Raw genomic sequence first — 22,175 nt, forward strand, 5'->3', positions numbered from 1 at the left:
CTCTCAATTTGGGTTGTCTCTTGCAGTTTTCTGCAAGTCAAAGCCAAAAATGGCTTTCATGGAGCTAAGCTCATTGTGCTGTTGATAAACAGTGGTGCTCATATGTCCTTCTTGTACTTGTATTCACTCTACCAGCAGACCACATGCTTTAGCAGTACTATATAATGCAAGAAGAATAATATGGATTTGAGAGTGCAATCCCTCCATAGACCAAATGCAGCAGCAGCAGCAGCAACATTTTCCTAATTGCTTCTCTGCATTGGATCTTAAATCTAGCAAACAAGAAGAGAAGTTTTCTGCCTCTCCAAAAGAACTCTTCAATGAATACACATCTGTTTCTTTGATCAAGTCAATGTGGACATCACACATCTTACTTCATCAACTTGTGTGTTTTTTTTGTGTCAGCCTATCAATTCATCCAAGCAATCTAATCTTCCACAGCAACTATCAAAAAGAAAAAAAAGGTTGTGCCAATTAATGATCCAATTCTGGTGGATAACATAAATAATGAAACGAATTAATAAGCCAAAGCATGTTTGTGGCACACTAAAAAAGAAACTTGTAAGAACTTTTCCTAAGAATGCAACCTTTGCTCTACTTTAATCCTTTCTCGAGTTTCAATTACGCAAGTTGGATTTGTTTACTTTCTTGAACGAACAAGATGACCCCAAATGACATAAAATGATGCAGTAATTAAGAAACTACATTCACATCATTTGATGTTAGAGACATGGATTTGTAGGTATGGTGAAGAGGCACAACAAGGTTAGAGAGAGAGAGAGAGCAGAATCATTCCCCTTGCGTAGCTATGTAGAGAGATCTATGTGCCGGTGGTCATGGAGTTCTTTGGTCTCTTAGATGGATAGAAACAGTACACGTTATTGATTTGATGAATGCAAACTAAGACATCATCAACATTAGATTATCAATAAACGACTGTGTTCTCCTTGTATTATTTATATGTAATTAGCTTCCATCATTACCCCCCTAAAGAAGAGTCAGTACCCACCATTTGTATATATTTGGACCTACCACAATCACAAGCTCTCTCTCTCTCTCTCTCTGCTCGCTGCCGTGTAAAAGTCAGCTTCTTCCTCTTATAATATATATTGCTTTCCCTCTCTTTCTCCCGCAGGCTCCTTAAGAAACTACTACTACTACTCTTCTTAGGTTTGAAGAAGGGCCCCCGGTTCTCTCACCCTGTTCTTGTTGAAGGCTTGCGCTCCTTCCACCTGATCTCTCTCTCTTTCTTCGAGAGCAAGAAGAAGAAGAGAGAGCTTACAGATAGGATCATGGAGCTGGGCATTGGGTGCAATACTATCAGGAAGTGGTTTCCTCTATCCTAATCGAACTCTTTGGCGTCGCTACCTGGCTGGCTAGAGACATGTGTGACTACTTCTGGCACAGGATGGAGAACGACTCCGGTGAGCTCGCCGACATAGTGCGAGCTGGAGGCCGAAGCGGCCCATCGAACACCGAATTCGAGCCGGTCGCTGCCGAGTGGCGGCTTCCTTCCCACCCGCCGGTGTTCTTTCCTACGAGGGCTGAGATCCCTACCAACGCCTTCGGGGATCCGTTCGTCAACCTGCGCGACCCTCTGCTGGATCAATTCACGGGCGTGGAGTTCTTCGATGGCGCAGAAGCGATGGTGGCGCCGGCCAGTACGGCCGCCCCAGCGGGCTGCTGCAGCCGTCATGTAGCTCCAAAGCTGCTGCTAACGGGCGAGCAGGAGATGAAGGGGCCTTGTAATGTCTTCTCGAGGGCTCTTCATCAGATCTCGCCTGGTGGCAGCATGAGCAGCAAGCCTTCCCTGCTTCCACCGAGGCTGGTCAGGCCATCTCCCGCGAGCAGCGGCTCCATAGCCGGCCCAGCGGATCATGGTGGTGGAGTGCAGCAGATCTCCTCCCCTCGGCCTCCAGTGATCAAACGAAGGTTAAAATCCTAGCGCTCAATCATATCGTTGCTTCAGACTTCCTCTTATGATCATATCTTATGGTATTAGTAAGCGTGAATTCCCGGAGCTCGAGTTGTCTTCGGAAAGGCCACGGTTGTGTTCCTTTTCGATAGGAACGGAATTTATCTTGTCCGAACAGACAAAGAATTGATGGCAATCTAAGGACATAAGCCATCAAAAGTGGGAGGGTCACCACCCATCCATTCCATCAACTGGTACAGGTGCTGGTGGCTAAAAGGAGCTCACAGAAGCTGACACCTGCTAATCATAGGAACAATTTCATGTTCCATCTTAGGAAGTCCAAGCTATTTACTTTCGACCTGAAAACAATACTGGGATTTCTATCTTTGCGATTGTTGTTGGAAATAAACTTGAGTTGTTCACGCAGAAAAAACCAGGCGAAGAAAGTGGTGTGCATTCCTGCACCGCCGGCGGCAGCGGCGGGGGCTGCGGCTGGCAACAGGCTGAGCGGTGAGGTGGTTCCATCTGATCTCTGGGCTTGGAGGAAGTATGGCCAGAAACCGATCAAGGGTTCTCCTTATCCAAGGTAAGATTCCCCAGAGCTAATGGTGGTGAATTGAATACTGAAAGATGATTACTAGTCTCTAAATTGTTGTCTGGGGTAACATTGATTTCAAGCTACGTTCCTCGAGCTGATCGAGTTCCGTGGACATCAGGGGGTATTACAGGTGTAGCAGCTCCAAGGGATGCTCGGCGAGGAAGCAAGTAGAGCGCAGCCGAACGGATCCCAATATGTTGGTCATCACCTACACGTCCGACCACAACCACCCATGGCCGACGCAGCGTAATGCGCTTGCAGGATCCACGAGATCCCAACCGTCCAAGAACGGCCCCAGGAACAATCTCAAGGAGGAGCCTAATAAGGAGACCACCAGCTCGAGTGGTCATCTGGTAAAAGAGGAGGAGATTGGTGAGATGGAGAAGACGATCGAACAAGTTGGAGACACCCTCGGATTCGACCCAATGATCCACCCAAGTTACAAGTCGGACCAGCCCGATGACCTGTTCGCGGATTTGGCGGAGTTGGAAGGCGACCCGATGAGCCTCATCTTCTCCGGAGGATTCATGGAATCAAAGCCGGATGAGGAGAAGGGAGTCGGTGCCTCGGATGCGTTCGACATGTTTGACTGGGCAGGAGGGAGCTCATGAAGCCAAGAAGAAGAGGTTTATTACAAGACCTTGGAGAAGTAGTCCTTTCTGTACAAGGTCTAGCTATAAACCTTTTTGAATTCATAAAGTAGGGCACTGGGAAGGGAGGGAGGGAGCGGAGGATGACTTCTGTTGTGTGTTTCCTACTATTTATTCTTGTCGTTCAACAGGACAGAACAGTCTATAGATCAGGATTTGGTGAAGAGAAGGGATTGGGTGTTTGAAGACCCACACGCTCGGAGTATTGGAGGATGGGACAGAAAGCTAAGCAACAGAAAACTTTGAACAGTCGCACAAGTGAATGTCTGAGATGCACTGAGAAGAAAAGAAGGGATTGGGCGTTTGAAGACCCACAACAGGCTTGGAATATTGGGGGATGGGACAGAAAGCTAAGTAACAGAAACTTTGAACTGTTCCACAAGTGAATGTCTGAAATGCACTGAGAAAAGCCTGCATGAAGAATATGATGAGCTCCTCTTCTCTCCCTCTCGTTAGAAGTGGGGAGAATAGTTTGACGGGCTGAAGAAGAGGAGTCTATTCAACATATGCAGCGAAGATAGATGAGTAGAAAGAGCTTCAACTTTCTTTTACTTTTGGAACAACTCAAGCAAAAGAACATGATTGACATATATTTGAGCATTAAAAGATCTAGTAACCAGTGACAGAAAAGCTTGAACAGTTGCTCTTAGCCTTTATGGAACCATGACAACAGTTATTATGATGTGTGTTTGATATGTTCAGATAAGAACTTATGTACAAAGATTTAGATTCCACCCAATCCTTCTTGAGATGTTTGCAATATGAATGGTCGACTCGACTACACTTCAACAAAATATTGCAGCTGACTATTAATGATTGCTATTGTGAAATGTGTGTAAACATTCAATGAATGAACAAAAGGAATGATGGCAGAAATCAATCTAAAGTGAATAGAGATGGAGTTCAACATGAATCATGAAAGGATAAAAAGTTAATCTGACTCGTGATTTCCTGCACTCTATAATTCGAGTCGGTTCCTTCTGAAGCCAGAATCCATGGCCTCGTTGACTGGTCGTCATTGATTGATTGGAAATATGAGACATCATTCAACTTGCAATGATATGTATGGAGACAACTGTAGCCACTACGCATCCGTTGGGACACTATGGGTGTGGAGTTTGAATCGCCACCGAGAAAAAAGGAAAAGGTGATAGATTTGAATCAACAAAAAGGTGTTGATGGGAGTCCACAATGCATACTCGGCACAAAAGAACAAGGTTTGCCATTTGGTCTATCGTAAGGTATCAATCCACACAAAAGGAATAGGATCACTTCAAGACACTCGACCCACCTCATCTCTATTGGATGGCATGTCCTAAGTGCTAAGAACCTTTAGAAGAGTCCGTTAAACAGTAACACAGCTGTAAGCTAGATGACAAACACTGTATAAAGTATTTGTATGATATCCCAGTTTAATCTCACTTGAGTTAGTTTGCTGGGACTGAGATTAAGTATTTTGACTAATAATTTAGATTCATAATTAATGATCTTAGGACAGACTTAATGCTAAACATGATAAAGATAAAATCACTAGTCTTGGATGAAACTTATGGAATGTCAAGTTGGAGTACTGATTGCATCAACATTTTTGCATTATAATAGCCTAAAGAAAAGAATCCCATTTACCTTATTCACAGCTGATATTTAGTAGGCTTAGACACATGAACTATGAACCGTTTCTTCGCACAGAAACACCTGCAGGAAGAGATGGTATGAGAGAGAAGCCCAATAATCTATTTATCATTTACCAGCGGACAAGCTTAACAAGAAGTAATGTTTCTGAAGATAACCTGGCGGCAGTGAGGTCAATAAAAAGAATAAGGAAGCTTCCACAACCATATGGTGTTCAAGGGCTCTGTAAATTTGTACTGCAACAGAAGTTCTGAAGAGAGTTACTTGTTTCGAGTACCAGAAAAGTAAGACAAATTGACAATTTGAACAGCTTGTGTGTTTTCTCTTCAAATAAGGCAAAGCCAGGGAACATATTCTTTATGGGAGCAGTTTAGGATCATAGTCATGGAACATCAAGCAGCTTAATACTAATCTTGAGGTAGAAATGTGGACTTTCCCAAAACAGAATCATCATGCTTTCAGTCAGTCCTAGGCACAAAAGTTCAACTTCTTCATAACCTTTGCATATGCTGCATGCACAATTCCAGGCCTCCTTAGTCTCCGTTTCGCCTCCTTAGACTGCATAAACCACCATCATCCGAATTAATTACAAACTCAACATTCCTTTGCACAGATAAAAAAGAAACTATCCCACAGTACTTCAAATAGTAAATCTTCAACCATAAACAGAAACTTAAACTAATATCTTCTACAAATTCCCTAACTACTTCAGTGACACTTTTAAAGAAAAAGTGAGCTGAACCAAAGAAAGAAGCTATGGATTTTCTCTGCTCATCCCTTCATGATGATTATTCTACATCTTTCTCTAGAGCTCTTCAGGTTAACTATAATCTCGAGAAAAAGTTTGCATCTTATGCAAGTGTAGGCACATTTTCCAATTGGATATAATATATCAGCATCGTTAAAAGGCACCCGGGCGCTCTCCTAAGCGTTTTGTCACGAACTTAGCTGGTTTTGCCTAAGTCGTACAACACTCTTACGCGTCTATCTGCAAAAAGGTCAGCCTCTCCAAATCTCTTATGGTCCCATAAGGATCTACAAAAGAAAAGACGAGTTAGAAGAAGCGTTTGACTCGAGATCCAACAAGCAACCATTTTAGCAAACACTTAACTAATTAATGTTTCAATGTGGTTCGTCACGACCATAGACTACACAAGCTCTAAACGATCGCGCAACAAATGGTTCAATGTGGTTCGCCATAGCCAAAAGTCCTCACAAGTTCCCATATGACATTGCTGCGAAACAAGACAACGACCAACCCTAGACACTACCTCAAAGACCCGTCCAGTTATGTGCCACCTCGGTAACTCCTGGGTATAGTGCTGGCTGACACTCCACATCACTCTGCAGAGCTAGAAACCTCCAAAATTGTTGCCTCAATGGTCTGTTTTTGGGCAATTTTGCCTTTGCACGATGGCTGCACACAACCTGCATTTACAAAACTAAAACAACCACAAAAGCCAACTAAAATGGGGCTGCTAAGCCTACTTCATGCCCTTTATATGTTGTGCAAAGCATGAACAAAATCAAAAGGCACGGTCATACACAAACATTACATCAAATACATTGTTTACATATTTGTCCATGACAGCTTGAGCGAGGCGAGGAGAGGCAAGGCCTGAGCACCTATGTGCTTTAGTGAAGCGGCGCTCATCTCGCCCACGCGTCGAGCACCTCGGGCGAGCATTCAATTGAATGTGAACCAGATTGTCAACTGCTTCAATTGAACTAGGCACTAGTTGGTTCAATCAAACCAACGAAGCATAGTAAACAAACCCCTCCCCTCGTGCAACCCACGCACACACAACAAAACCCATGCCATAGTCAAACCATACTATTGTCGCCGCCCCCAACGCACCTCTACTCTACCATCGTTGCCTTTATGCACAGCTCTTCCCCACCAATGGATAGGTCTGACGCTTCCTCTACCGTCGACATGCAGGTCCAAAGCTCTCACCGTTGTAGCTCTCATGTGTAGTTCCCTCCGTCGTCGAGGGACCGGTCCGCGACTTCCTCTGCCCCCGACGTCATCGTCCGCAGCTTTCTCTGTCACTATTGCCATTGTCTGTAGCTATCTCTATCGTTGATGTTGTTATCCGCAACTTTCTTTGTCATTACTGTCGTCATCCGCAGCTTTCTCCGCCATCACTATTGTCGTTTGCAACTTTCTTTACTGCCACTGTTACCGTCCAAAGGTTCCTCCGTTATCGTTGCTCTCTCCTTCCCCACCTTTCACCATTGGTGACTCCTCACTAATGCGCACTATTAGAACTATTATCCCTATTAATCATTTAAAACTAATATTAATCCTTAGAACTATTAACCCTATTTAGAACTAATTCCTATTTAGAATTACTAATCCTTATTTAGTATTGTTAGTCATTATTTAGAAATGTTATTAATCCCTATTTAGCATGTTAATCTCTATTTATTTATAACTATTATTAGAAATGTTATTAATCCCAATTTAATATCATTTTATTATTTTTATAATTATATTATATATTTTTGTATTTTAATATTTTAGAGTGCTTCACTTCGCTCTGGCGAGTGTCTAGCGCCTCAACCGTTTTGGGACCTTGATGCCTAGCGCTTTCAAAAATATTGTGCTCTATATAAGAAATTGATTCCTGCTGGGTATGATATAAGCAATTTATCACATTAATTGGATATCCTACTAAGTTATGAGGGAAGAGAAGATAATAGATATACTCACTGAGTCAAGGTTAAATTAATGGGTTGTGTATTCGGACCTCATGTCAAAAGAATAGGAATTGGATGCATCATTAATGGGGACTCCACAAGCCTTTCCAATAGTAATTATCCTTGCAGACTGTACATTAGGCACTTAGGTATAGTCTGGTTTAAAGACCTAGCAAGGAAACAGCCTCCATAGGCAGTCCATGGACCAGTTAAAATCACTCCGCATTGCCTAGAAATCATTCTACATTACTGAAGGGAGATGAAGAGATATCTTAAAACAAACTCACAACCACTTGTATGACCAGCTAAGCTTATACAAACCTGTTGTTTCTATTAATAACAATTATAATTATTCTGAGACTTGCTGACAGACAAAATGTTGAATTCAAGAGAAAATCAACTGTTCTTGTGCCTTTTATGGATAATCATACAAGATGAAAAAAAAAAGTTAAACTGAAAGTTTGACTGTGTTAACTTATCAACACCTGATGTATCTATGACAAGACTAGCATTATGGAATAGAAATGGTAGTAAAATATAAGTAACATGACAACAAAGGAGATAGCAGTGGCCTGAAGAATTAATCAGTAAAACTTTGCTGCTGATTTACCTCTCTAAGTAAACACATGGCACAAATTAATAACAGGAAAAGGAAAGAGATCTGCTGTGTCACAATTTCAAGTTACCATTAGACACCCCAGGTCTGAGATCTACTAGATATGTTTAGCTTATAAACTACATTAGGTAGGGAAGCATAGTACCAAACTAATTAACTGTTTCAGAATTTGATGATTTCTAAAGAACGGGAAAAGCTTGAAACAATTGTCTAACTAAAACTAACAAGTAGAATCACAATAACATAAAAAGAAGGATGGACCAAATACATAGAACTCCGGCAATGCAACATCTGACTTTGAGGAGGTAAATGTACTCAACCTTAACCCTTACAACTATAAGGGTTAATGTATGCAGCCGTAAGCAATCTTATCATTGTACTTAGGCTCACCCTCTATATTAACAAAATCACAAAGATGGAAAACTGGACTTGGCAACTACAATTTGAAACCTAAATTTTATTAAGACTCGAGCTGGACACTTGCTGATAAAGGAACCATATATGAGACATGCAATAGCTCTAGAAAGTTGCCTAGCGTGTAAATATTTTAAAATTTAAAATCCATATGCATTTCATGTACATTTAATAGCTTCAAGGATTTTTGTGATGATATTTGCAAGCAATTGTATGATGAATGCTCTTCATGATTTTTCATGTATAGTCAAATCAACATAAGCTAGATTGTGCAAAAACAGGAAAACAAACTTAAGGAAAGTAAGGAGAAAGAAAGAAAAAGAGACAAGAGTCTAGCCAAATTAGTCATATATATTAACTTGGTTGATGAAGATAACCCATCAATCCAATTTATCAATACAAATTTGTAACAATGATAACAGAGTATTGGTTCAAGAGGCTCTTTTTTCAAGTTCAAAAAGTAAATGGGATGGACTCTACTGCTATAGTTTCCTCAAGTAGACAAGGATGACAAGTGGTACAAATGTCTGTGGAAAACATTCATCCAGATCAAATCTAAAAATGTATGTTACAGGAAGACACCTAACTCAACTTTTTTGGTAGACAGGAGGGTTTTTTCTTGATCGCAAACAATGGTTGAACATAGAATACAGCATTAGCATTTTAACTCATCAACAACCAAAGAAAAAGGCAATCCAATTTGCTCCAATCTAATTGCCATTGAGTTAATAAACAATAATTAATAATTGGTTTTTCAGCAAAGAACCCCGGAATTAATAGTTCGCAACTAATTCAAATGCATAAAGCTGAAAATGATTGTACATTTCTTAGGTTAATAAGTTCTCCCTTCAGTTACAGAATAGTCAAGATCTCTTTTGCATTTATCAGTGGATCAGACGATAACAAGTTACCTTCAAGTGTGCATTATGCCGCTTTCCAGCTTTCCATCTCCGTATTTGTCCATTGTTCATGGTCCTAAATCGGAATTTAAAAGATCTAAACACAAAGAAATGACAAAAAGAGAAAATTAGATCTAATGAAACATAGCAAAAAGACAGTAAAACTCTCTGAAGCACAAATCAAGCATACGAGTAAGATTTGATCTTATATTTCTTCACTTTAGAAGTAACTGGCGTGCGCGGCGCCCTCGATCTATCCTTCACCGCATAAAAACGTGACTGCGTCGCCTGAAACCCAATCAAAATCAAAGCAAAGGCGCATATGCAATCAAATCAGAAACTAGGCTAAAAATAAAATTTTAAGCGAATAAAAAATCAACAAAAAGAGGGTAACAAATATTCTTCACTACAAAATGATTCAATTAGCTAAAGGACAAAGAAATATAAAAATCATTTTCAAAGAAACGTACCGGAAGAAGACGAGAGGGAGTGTGAAACCCTAAAACCGGCGGCCGGTCGCGGAGAGCTGCGGAAATGAAGTCACTGATAACGGTCTTGCGAATGGAAGGATCTACGGGTAACGCCACTGATCGGAGGCATCGATACGGGAAGGGAGCAGGAGCGAAGGCAGGCCGGGAAGAGGAGAGCAAATGTCGACCGATGCTGGCGAACCATCGCGCCTGCATCGTTGTGGCTTCGGGACAGAAAAAAAGGAACGAGTTCGCTAGCCTCTCTCTCGAGCGACGAAATAAAAACCGGACCAGACGAAGTTGACTCGACCCAACATTTCGGATGGGGAACAGTTGATTGAGTTAGGTTCGGACCCAATTGATCACTGTAAGAGTTTGATCGTTCCCCCCAATACTCCTCACCAGCTCACCGCTTGAACAACACGAACCGTTTCGGCTTGCTTCCCCGGCGCCACTCGCTCCACCATGGGAAGAAGGGGCGACACTGCATTGAACGCATGCCACGGGTTCTCGAAGTCGTAGCAGCCGTCAGCTATGAGTGACAGGCCACGCACGACGATCCCACCGGAGGGGAAGATGTTCTCCGACGCGCCAAGCGCATAGGACTTGTTATGGGTGTCGATGCAGAGGATTTTGTCGTGAGGGCGGCGAGAAGGGAAGACGAAGTGCTCGGGGCGGCCGGTGAGGGTGCTCATGAACCATGTTCTGTTGGGGTCCTTGTAAGGGGGAACGCTTGGGTCCTTGAGGGGGTGAAATGTGAGGAGGGCTGGAGTTGGGTCATGGCGAATTCTTCGTGGTGGTGCGGTGTCGGTGGGCGTCCTTCGGGTAGCCAAGGATTGGATGGCGACCAGGAGGGGGAAGGAGGTGACAGCGTAGAGGTAGGTGGCGGTGCATCCAGCTTGGTTGTGGGGCTTTGGGCACGAGTTCTTGGGCCCGTGGGAAAGAGGTGGCCGGAGAGAAGAGGGTTGGCTTGTCAATCTCGATCGATCATTAATACTACTTGGGGTTGGGGGATAAAATATATAGAGAGCGTAAAATGATACGCCGAACTGTGATGAACGCTTCCTCATTGTATCCTCTTCAACCATTACATGACGTTACCTTTCATTGGACGGTCCAGATCAGAAAGTCTCCACTTCCCTGCTCAATGAACGGTCGGATCTTGCTAAATCGGAGTCCCGTGGTTTGTACGACTATGAGATGTACGGATTTCTCTAAGATTCGTGATCATTTTTATCCAACGGTTAGAAACCTTCCACCGCAAATACCTTGCGCTGCTACGTCAAGTGGCATGGGGAAGTAACGGGGAAGGCGAGGACATCAGACTCCGCGTTGACCAGTAGAAGAGCTCCATTGCTCTCGACCCATCTCTTGCTGTCGGAAGGCAATGGAGAGAGAGGACGCCATGGAGAGTGGCGAAGGAAGACCCTTTGATCCCCTTGGTAATTAATTCACTTGATCTTTCTTTTTCTTTCCTGGTTTACCAGAAAGAGGATTCATCGTTTTCCTCTAACAGCGGAAGTGTTTAGGCTGTATTTTCCTTCTTCATTCTTAATCAAGTGCAAACAGGATTATGTGGTACTTATGGATGAAGATAATAATAATTTATCAGATGGTATATAATGTGAGATTGAGCGAATGTGTCTACGTGTTAATTATATATTAATTCCTATAGTTAGATATTTTTAATAATTTATTCATTAAATTTTAAAAATTATATTTAAATTCTTATAGTTATGAACAAAAATATTTAATCCAATTATCGTAATGCTTTCAATTTTATCAATGAAAAATATATAACATGTGTATAAATAGTACTACATCGCACTACCTCACCTACCTCTTCTTTTTTTCATGTTAACCTAAATGTAAAGTAACAACAAAGAAGGAAGTAGAGATAAATCAGTGTGGTGCGATACATATGCCTAATCTCTCTTCTCTTCCTCTTTTGGCACCACATATGTCTCACAGCTCCACCTCATTTTCATTCTTGTTGTTAATGTTTAGATCAACATTGATCGAGCTAACCACCACTATAACAATCATGTATAGTATAATCATTCGTTATCATAATTAAAATTATTTTTCTACCCATCATTTTTTATGTCATTCATGCATATATTTTCGTCAGTAAAATCAATAATATTATGATAAATAAAGTTAAATATTTTATTTTTATTATTATAAATATTTTTAATATAATTTTTTTGAGTATATGGATCGAGATGCTAAAGAAATATAACTACAAGAGTATTCTATAATTAGCTTACCGTTGTTGTTGAAACTATTTTTTTGTTTATCTTTTTTGTACTATTCATGTACATATTGTATCTTTCGTCAGTAAAATCGACGATGATAGGATGAATGAGATTAAATGTTTTACTTTTAGAATTATAAAAATTTTAATGTAAATTTTTTAAATCGATGAACAGAAATACTAAATAGGTCTAACTATAGGGATAATTTGTAATTAATCCCGTGTCTATCTTAATCCTTAATAATTTCTTACATATTTTTATCTTAATATATATATATATTTTTTGGAAGGAGTAAAATACTAAGATATAGAGTAAAATCATATAAGTCATTGTTATTACTCATGACGATGTTAAACGATGACTTATTAATTGTTTTTATCACACAAACGAGTGATAATTGTTAGTGTTCAAAGGTAATGGAAGCAATAATTCAAACCGTGCATCAATTTCTTATGATATTTCCGCCTAGTTCTGAAGATAATGAGATCCGTAATACTCAACCAATAACCACAACCAAAAGAAATAGTCATCACCTACGCACAAGTGGGTCCCAAGTGGGGCCACGTCGTGTCAAATCAGCATGCTGGTAAATAACGCATTGGAACGAACGGGTAACGATCGGTGGTCCTGGTTGGCCGCTATTACCGCGTTTGAATCTCGGTAAACGGACGGCGGAGATCAGCTCACACGCCTGTTAAAGCAATCGGATCAAAGCGAGCGAGAGAGAAGGGGCTCACTGCTTTCTCCCCCAAAAGGAGGAGCGGCTTTGGGCATCTCCCCTCCTCTCTGTCGAAACATTTCGCACGATCTCGATGCCCAGCTAAAGATTTTGGGTGGGATTCTTGAGCTGGCGATTGTGGAGGAATAAAGGAGGAGATCGGCGATGGGGCAGGCGTTCCGGAAGCTCTTCGATACCTTCTTCGGCAACAAGGAGATGAGGGTATGCTCCATTCCCCTTCCTCTCCCTTCTTCTAATATTGTTCTTGTGCTCACAGTTTATTGATCACCGTCCTCCCTTTCGTTCACTCTCTCTCGAAGTGATATCGTCTACAATATTTAGGGATCTTGGTCGGCTGAACGGGGTGTAACATGATGAGACATCTCATCTTTATGATGCCTAATGGAAAACTCGCGCTCTGATTATTGTGATTCTACCAAGATTTCTTTTTCGTGCTATAAATAGATATACCTCTTCTGTTAGTTAATGAACATTCCCCCATCCATTGTCGATTTGAGCGGAATGTATTGTTCAAGAAGGTGTTCTTTAGTTTTACCTTTTTGATGAACTAACCAACTCTTTTTCCTATATTTGCAACTACTTTAGTTAGCTCCCTAGTAGTTCTTTATCACTTCAAGTATGATCGCATGCACTTTTCTTTCCTTTTAAATTGTCACATGATTCCTTTTGAATTTCTAAGTTCCGAGCAGTATTTGTTGTTGCAGAGTCATAAATTCTGATGGGGAGTAGGCCTAGTAGTATACTTATTATACCTTATAAATTAACCTAAGTCTTTGCTCACAATTGATGCGGGACTCAGTCGAGGTGGTATAATTTCCCCTGCTTCAGGGTGACGGCTTCATCAATGTCCAAACATAGCCTAGAATCAAACCCTAGTATGATATACATAAGGCATATCCTAACCTAATGATGGCTCCTCACTATGATGTGGTCTATGACCCGTAGGTTACAAGGCCATATTGACTCTGATACTAATTGATCTAATGGAGTAATTGGCTTACTACTTAAGCCTTATTAACTGACCCAAAATGGTTATGCCCAAATTAATAGTAGGATGTGGGTTAGGTCATTATAAGTCAATCTAAGTCTTTGTCCACTTATAAGTCAATGCTAGGTATAAATTGAGTATTATACCTAACTTGGCATGAAATGAAAAATGAATTGTTTGCCGCAACCGTTTACTGGTCAAATGTTCTTTCCTTTGGACCATAATAATATAGTCTTCAATGTCCAATAGTCTGAATATTCAGAAAGCATAAATGGGTTTCAGTATTGCTTTTAAGTTTGTTATTAATTAATTACCTGTACTTAGTTTATTCCGTTGAAAAATTCAATTGGAAGTTTATAAAATGGATTTTAGATGGAATGTTATTCTAGTTACTTAGGAAAAATCATGAAGATATCTCTGTAGACCTTGCCCACTATGTATATGCTGCTTGGTAACTGTTTCAAGTCTAGGCTGAACAATTGTGATGTTAAGAAATGTAGTCTAGACTATTGATAAATGATTAAATATGAGATCAAATTTGATATCCTGTTTTAGTTGATGTTTTTTCATGAAACTTCTAGCATATTAATTCATGTTTCTCATATAACCTCATTTATTTTTGAACTATTTCTCTTAGGTTGTGATGCTTGGACTGGATGCAGCAGGTAAAACTACAATTTTGTACAAGTTGCACATTGGAGAGGTCTTGTCAACGGTCCCAACAATTGGTAAGTATGTTTTGTTGACTAGATACCAGTCTTTGAAGATATTTACCTAGCTTGGCTGCCTTAAATAGGCTTTTTAAAGTTGTTGTTAGGATGTTTTTCTTTGGTGTGCTTGCAATTTCATTCCTCCATTAGCTAGACATATTAATTTCTGCCATTTATTTTCCTTGTTACTATTAGTGGAGAAGTATATTGGACTTATACAGCAGATTGTATGTTTGAAAGAAGAAGCAAATTTCAACTGTTCTTCAGAATTTCTTTGTTCAAGTCAGAAGCCTATAGGATAGCCTTGTGACCTATATGTTTGAGTACTATGTTCAAGCTTCAATCAGCTTGGAAGAAAGCTTGACCCTGGAGTCTGCTGATTTTTTTTCTATTGCATCAGCTGGAAAAGGGAGAAGAAAGGATGAGATTAGAACAAAAGAGAAAGAGAGAAAAAGAGGCAAACTAACGAAAGTTTATTTTACTGAGATGTCATTCATACAAATCCTTCTTATTTTATTCCCCATCGAAACATTCTTTACGCTTTGAAGGGCTCTTTAAAAAAGCAAACTGCCTATTTTAGTATCACAAAACCTCTCAGAGAAAAATTTCCATGTTATATAACAAATGCTCGTCATCTTAATTTTATTTCTGACCAATAATATTTGATTATCTGATTATTGAAAATGAAGTGTTCACCCAATTCTTAACCTAACGTCTTACAGCAGATGATAGTTCATCCATCTTCCATCCAGCAAATCTACTCCTTTTAGGTTCCACAAGCTAGAGAAGATGAACCAGCCATGTAGGTTTACTTAGAAAAGTGGCTAACTTAACATCTTGATATTTACTTTAATAGATTAATATAAATGCTACAAATTACACCAAAATTGATTCATAATGATATTTAGATGTTGACCTGTTGAATTTTAGAATTACTAGATATTAAGGAAACTGATAAGGCATGAACATATGCAATATGCATCATATCATAATAACTTAGACTCTGTGGACTCTGGTAACTCTTTTCTCTTCATTTATGCAGGTTTTAATGTAGAAAAAGTTCAGTATAAGAATGTGATATTTACAGTCTGGGATGTTGGTGGGCAAGAGAAATTGAGGCCTTTGTGGAGGCATTACTTTAACAATACAGATGGTCTGGTAAATAGTTATTATCTATCAGAGAGAATGGTTGTAGTGCTTTCTTTAGCAAGCTCAGGGTTCATTGATATTCTTTCCTAGTGAAACTTCCTTTCCATGTTGAATATTTATCTTTGGTGTTTAACTAGGGGCCACTTATTCTTTTGCAATTTGTATCCTAGGATCATGTGAGGTCCATGCTTCATGTAATATCATGTAACCCTGTTTGGAATTTGGATGCTCTATGTTTATCCACTAAAAAGAAGTTTGAAGGCTAAAATAAATTGGCCAGTGAGGTCATAGAACTCCTAATTCTTCTTTTTGTATAGTGACAACAACTCAATGACAGTAAGATCATTTCTGTAAATGACATTGCAGGTTTTCAGGATTAAAATTTTGTGGTTTCCTTTGACTTTAGTCCTTCTGCCTTCTCTTCTGTCTAATAAATTAATGTACACACTGGAATGCAAAATGTTCTTGTTTACATAAAAGAAAGAGATTTAACATCACATTTTGCTCTCTTGCAGATCTATGTAGTTGATTCGTTGGACAGAGAAAGAATTGGGAAAGCTAAAGCAGAGTTTCAGGTTATTTGCGCGCGCACACACACACACACACACACACATATATATATATATATATGTATGTCCTGCATGGAAGAAAGTTCATTGCTGTTTTTCTTGGGGTTATTGACTTTGATAATTGCTCTTTTCAGGCCATCATCAATGACCCGTTCATGCTTAACAGTGTCATTTTGATATTTGCAAACAAACAGGATATGGTATGTTAAATTGGTAACTCACAATTGTATGAGCCTGCTGTTTAATTGCAATGCAATTCCATGCATCTGTGCAGAAGAGCCCTTATTGTTCTATTCACTCTAATGCTTCATGTTAGTTTTTTTCGATTTGAAATACATATTTCTCTTTTCTCTTCAAAGTGTAGTTTCTGCATCTTACAAATATTCTTTCACAAATCCCATCAGAGGCATCAAAGAGAAATTTGCTTGAAAAAGTTTGTAAATAATTGATGCATGCTATATTTTTTGTCAAGAAATCAGTTTATTACTTTAAGAACATGATGTTGCAGATCAGGAGAGGTTTTTGCTTAAGATTCCAGATCAAAATACTAATGCAAATATGAAACTGTAATCATTAAACCTTATGTCTTGCAATTTCCTTATTCTATGCCATTCATAAGGATTCCAGGTTCTTATCTATCACTGAATAAGATGATTTTCGTCCACTGGCCAAATTATAAATTATTTATACTCCAAAACAGTTCTCAAATTATCAATATTCTGTCTTTTCAGCAGGTATTGGTAATTAGAAGAGAGTCTGGATGGAGGAGTTTTTATTTGGCCAAGACGAAATATATTTCCTTGTATTTATTCAAGAGGCCCTCACTTTAGTTTACTGGATAATTTGGCCAAGATGAATTTATTTCCTTTTTACGCTTCACGTTCATATAATCCATATAAACTGATGTTGAATCCTGTTTAGAGAGGTGCAATGACCCCAATGGAGGTATGTGAGGGTCTTGGTCTCTATGGCGTGAGGAATCGGGTGTGGCACATTCAAGGAACTTGTGCTCTCCGAGGTGAGGGTCTCTATGAAGGTCTGGACTGGCTCGCCAGTACTCTTAATGAACTACAAACTTCAAGACGCTCAACCTCAGTTGGCAGTTCATCGTTTTGATTCTAGAAGGTTCAACCAACCGCTCCTCTGGCACACATGCAAGCTGAGAATTCATCAGATTCGCGATGATGTTGCAACCAACCAACCACTCGCGAGTTGTATGATTTCATATGTTGCATGAATTGGTCTTGTTACTCGCTCCCCCGGTTGTCCTACCTCAGCATTCAGTGATATTCTGGTATTAGGTTAGGGCATTTGCTCCTGGGGGGAACCATTGTTTGAATCTTTGATGTATATCTGCAGCTTGTGTGAAAATGCAGTTTGAAGATGCATTTGTTTGCTATGGAAATAGGAATGATCTGTTTGGAGTAAAGGAGTTTTGTGTGCTTATCTCTGATTTCCAAGTTTTCGCGTCACTCTATCCAAAGATATCATTTCCTTCATGAGTTTTATATATCAGGGAACTATTCGTTCATATAACATGGAAATGTTTCTTTCGATTAACCTCTCGTTAACAAATTTGGAGCCTAAACTAAAAGCAATTTTGATATCAAACTCGTTAGGCAAAATAATTACTAAATATTTACATTTCAAAAATGTGAAAAGAGCAATTTGAATTCTAGTTTCAAATCATCTTCTCACTAGAATCCTTGCAAGTGCTACTAATTGTTCCTTTTTTATGTTCAACCTTACCTTACAATTCAATTATTATAACACTTCAGTGTGCTTTATTCACGAGGATCATCACCATGATGTATCTCGATACACATTTTACCATGTCACTCTTTGGCATTGAGAGTCTCTCTCTCTCTCTCCATCAAAGGGTTAATTTGGTTAATTAGACGATTAGAAGAAAGAAAAGGATTAGTTTGACCGCGCGCCGTCGCACCCCCGAAATCCCAGTGTACCAACGTGTACCAACGGTCGAATTTTTCAAAAGAGAACCGCGCGGCCGCGCAACATTTTAGCTGTCCCAACGGTCGTATATTTCGAATTTAGAACAGAACAGGAAATTGCCCTAAATCCACCCTAGCTTTCCCCATATAATAATTTGGCCGCCTCCCTTTCTTCTTCATCTCCGTCCCATCGCTGCCAGGAGCGCTACCAACACAAGGGAGAAGGTAAGGCCATACGCCACTGCCCGAAACCTACCCAACAAGAAGAGGAGAGAGAGAGAGAGAGAGAGAGAGAGAGAGAGAGAGAGAGATGGATTTCCACTGCTTGCCCAGGAGAGAGCTCCAAGCCCTCTGCAAGAAGAACCGCATCCCCGCCAACATGACCAACGTCGCCATGGCAGACGCCCTCCAGTCTCTTTTCGCCGTATGATCTCCTCCCACCCTCCCCTTCCATTACTCTCTTTCCCTTTTTCTTTTTCTTCTTTCATCGTCTCACGGTTGTGTTGCCTCGAACTCGATCAGGTTGGTGGGATGGAGAGTATCGAGGAAGCGCTGCAGAATCAGTCCCCCAAGAATGTCCAGGCCAGCTCGGCCTACCTCCCCCGCTCCTCCCGCAGGATCTCAGCTCGCCGGGCGGCTGCGTCCACCGCCTCGGACGATCCCAAAGAGCAGCCGGCGAGCCCCCTGCCTCGGGCTCGTCGGGTGACCGCAATGGACTCCGAGACCGGGAGACTCTTCTCTGAAGAAGTTGATAGAGACGAGGAGCAGAAGGAAGGCATGATGGAGATCACACCCATGGCCAAGCCCAGCACAAAGAAGCAGCCTCGGGGCACCACAACAGCGAGGTACACCAGAAGAAGGGCGACCAAGAAAGAGGACGGCGAGGCGGCAGAGGAAGGTCTTATCGAAGCAGCCAAGACTCCGGCCCCTCGAAATGGCCGGAGAACGATAGCCAGGAAGGAAGCCGAATCCCCAGCTGTGGTGGACGAAGGAACAGAAGACACGGTCGTTTCATCAAGAACTACAACTCGCAGGGCGAGGCAGTCTTCAAAGTCGATCCCCGTGGATGTCACCGCTACAACCCTGAGGAGGAGTTCAAGGGCTAGGGCGACGGTTTCTGTACCTGACATGGAAAGTTTGGCTCAAGATGTAGAAGAACAAGCGGAAAAAGGTGAAGATGATGGATGATTCATTTTTTCCTTGAATTCCTTTCTTTTTCTTTCTTCTGCTTTGTTTCTAAACTATACATCGTCTGTGTGAATTATAGGCATCGAAATCAAGAAATCTGTGGACACGGAGGGCGACTCTATGATTCCTCCTTGCAAGAAGAGCTCGGATATGGCAGCGGGGAACGTCACTGATCTCAAAGAGATCCAAGACAAAACTGTGATTGATGGTGATAATTGTGAGCAAGATTGCAATCCGGTGGTCGCTGACTGCGATCTCTCTCAACACCATCACTCCTCGGAAGTTAAAGAAGATGGAGCCGTCCCAGAAACTGATGGAGTCGATGATGCGAAGGATGGCGACTCTTCGATTGCTTCTTGCAAGAAGACCTCGGATTTGGCAGAGGAGAACGCCACTGATCTCAGAGAGGGCGAGGGGATCCAAGACAACACTCTTATTGGTAGTGAAAATTGTGAGCAAGATTGCAGGCCGGTGGTCGTCGACATCGATCTTTCTCAACGCCGGCACTCCTCAGAAATCAATGAAGATGGAATTGTCTCAGAAACTGAAGGACTCGATGATGTAAAGGACGGCGATTCTTTGATTGCTTCTTGCAATAATACCTCAGATTTGGCAACGGAGACGGAAGGGATCCAAGACGAGACCATTATTGATGGTGAAAACTGCGAACGAGATTGCAATTTGGTGGTCGTTGACACCGATCCTTCACAACACCAGCAATCTCCGGAAGTCGAAGAAGATGGAATCGTCCCGGAAACTGAAGGACTCAATGAAGTGAATGAGTCGGAAATTGCAGCCCAACAACACGACGTGGAAACAGGTAAACATGATGAAGGCTCTGTAGAATCTTGCTTCCTTTCCTTGTGCCCTGTTTGGTTTCTAATAAGCGATGATCTCTGTTTCCTAGGAGTCGAAACTATGGATCTCGTGGATAGAGACGGCGCATTTTTGCTGCTTTCCGATGAGAAGCCATCAGATTTGGCAGCAGGGAATGCTTCTCATCTCTGTTCCATGGATTCACAAGAAGAGATTCTCCCTAGTGAAATTTGTGAACAAGATTGCAATGTGGCCGACGACATCACCAATCTTGTGGCATCTTTGCTGCTTTCTGATGAGAAGTCCTCAGATTTGGCAGCAGCGAATGCTTCTCATCTCTCTTCCATGGATTCACAAGAGAAGTTTGAGAAAGAGTCCGGTGGAGATCGAGAAGAGATTCTCCCTAGTGAAATTTGTGAACAAGATTGCAATGTGTCCGTCGTCGACACCGATCTTCCCCTGCATCAACTTGTCGCAGACCCTAAAGAACCTGAAGGATTCAACGTTGAATCATCGCCAAAGATGGAGGGAGGCTGCGTGGGAGACCAAATGGCCAACCAGGCAGACAACACCAATCTTCCCCTGCATCAACTTGCCGTAGAACCTAAAGAACCCGAAGGGTTCAATGCAGAATTATCACCACAGAAGAAGGGAGACCGTGAAGAAGAACAAATGGCCAACCAGGCCGACCGTGAGTCATCTGTGCTAGAAGGGACGCCGCTGATATCTTCGTTAGGGAACCCAGACATCGCCGGAGATGCTGCAGATGAGCAAAGTCAGAGAGAGGAGGAAGAAACTGAGGATGAAATGCAAACTTATTCAGCACCAAAAAATGACGAGGAAACCAGCGATGGAGATGAGACTGTTGCTGAGGTTGTTTCCTTCTCCCCTCCTCAGCAGAAGCCGACAAGCTTGCATCGATCAAACACCGTCGACCTACCTGCTGAATCCTTACCCGAAGTTGGAGATCTAATTGGAGACAGTGAAGTTTCCCCGGATGAGGTAACAGTTGGGGTTGTGGAAGCTTCCAAGTTATCCAAGGTTGGAGACGCCGAGGACAGTGTCGGAGCTCTGATGGCTACTGCGATCATCGTGGAAGTGGAGAAAAGTGAGAACCAGAAAGAATCTGATGCAGACGAGGAGAAGAAAAGTTTTGGCCAGTTGACCATGACAGAGATCGGATGTGGGGAAGCGAAGGTGGAATCTGATGCAGAGAAACAGAGTCTGCCTGTCGTAGATTTGCAAAATATGAGCTTGAGAAAGCTGAAGCTGCTCTACAAGGAGAAGAAAAGCAATGCCAAAGCCACCAATAAGGTAAGGAGATGGATGATTAGCTATCTTTGTGTGAGTTAGATATGTTGGTTTGACCTTAGAATTTACATGTTGACCAGGTGGAAGGAACGAGACTGGCTCTCGCGGAGCTAAATGAGAACGTTCTGTAGTGAGGAAACCTGGAGCGAGATGTGGAGAACATGACTTACCTCTATGAGCCCATAAATAAGCAGTGATCGCCATTTTCTTTTTGGATTTTGTTATCTGATGATTTGATTCCATGAGTTTTTGTTCATTGGTGCTGAGAAACCATGGTTTCTTGTGCGCCTACCATTTTTGTTGCTGCAGTGAATGCTATAGCTGAATCGAGTTGTTCTTGTCAGATATGAATCTTTATTTGCTTTTGGTACGATCATGTCTTCATTTCAGATATGAATCAATCTCAGTGCTATTGCGACGTATGCTTCGCATCAATGGCATCGTAATTGGGCTCTGTGTGGGCTAATGTTTGTGGCCCAATGACAGAAGATTTAGTAGGCTCATCGAGCTGTGTTTGGACTCTGTTTATGGCCCAATTATAGTCGGCCAATTGGGCTGTATTTGGACTAAATGCTTTGGGGCCCAATTACCAGGGCGC

The 22,175-nt window shown here is 41.4% G+C and overlaps 4 protein-coding genes across 4 annotated transcripts; 3 read left to right on the forward strand and 1 right to left on the reverse strand.

Moving 5' to 3' along the window:
• The first annotated feature begins 1,125 nt into the window (after positions 1-1,125).
• Positions 1,126-4,225, forward strand: LOC135671194 (probable WRKY transcription factor 14). Its single transcript, XM_065179160.1, has 3 exons — positions 1,126-1,932; positions 2,343-2,501; positions 2,632-4,225. Exons 1-3 carry the CDS (start codon positions 1,385-1,387, stop codon positions 3,122-3,124), a joined length of 1,200 nt encoding a protein of 399 aa, XP_065035232.1. The 5' UTR covers positions 1,126-1,384; the 3' UTR covers positions 3,125-4,225.
• A 778-nt stretch (positions 4,226-5,003) lies between these two features.
• Positions 5,004-10,769, reverse strand: LOC135671203 (uncharacterized). The gene is made up of 4 exons (XM_065179183.1): positions 9,898-10,769; positions 9,618-9,715; positions 9,440-9,524; positions 5,004-5,353 (listed from the first exon to the last, which is right to left on the reverse strand). The coding sequence occupies exons 1-4, from the start codon at positions 10,111-10,113 to the stop codon at positions 5,264-5,266; spliced, it is 489 nt and encodes a 162-aa protein (XP_065035255.1). The 5' UTR covers positions 10,114-10,769; the 3' UTR covers positions 5,004-5,263.
• Positions 10,770-12,866: 2,097 nt separating this feature from the next.
• LOC103982571 (ADP-ribosylation factor) lies at positions 12,867-17,756 on the forward strand. Its single transcript, XM_009399537.3, has 6 exons — positions 12,867-13,095; positions 14,520-14,610; positions 15,635-15,750; positions 16,257-16,316; positions 16,445-16,510; positions 17,232-17,756. The coding sequence occupies exons 1-6, from the start codon at positions 13,039-13,041 to the stop codon at positions 17,424-17,426; spliced, it is 585 nt and encodes a 194-aa protein (XP_009397812.2). The 5' UTR covers positions 12,867-13,038; the 3' UTR covers positions 17,427-17,756.
• Positions 17,757-18,363: 607 nt separating this feature from the next.
• LOC135671220 (uncharacterized) lies at positions 18,364-22,166 on the forward strand. The gene is made up of 5 exons (XM_065179209.1): positions 18,364-18,686; positions 18,785-19,433; positions 19,530-20,270; positions 20,358-21,580; positions 21,658-22,166. The coding sequence occupies exons 1-5, from the start codon at positions 18,573-18,575 to the stop codon at positions 21,706-21,708; spliced, it is 2,778 nt and encodes a 925-aa protein (XP_065035281.1). The 5' UTR covers positions 18,364-18,572; the 3' UTR covers positions 21,709-22,166.
• The last annotated feature ends 9 nt before the right edge of the window (positions 22,167-22,175 follow it).

This window comes from Musa acuminata, chromosome BXJ1-4, assembly GCF_036884655.1.
Source record: "Musa acuminata AAA Group cultivar baxijiao chromosome BXJ1-4, Cavendish_Baxijiao_AAA, whole genome shotgun sequence".
Classification (NCBI taxonomy): domain Eukaryota; kingdom Viridiplantae; phylum Streptophyta; class Magnoliopsida; order Zingiberales; family Musaceae; genus Musa; species Musa acuminata.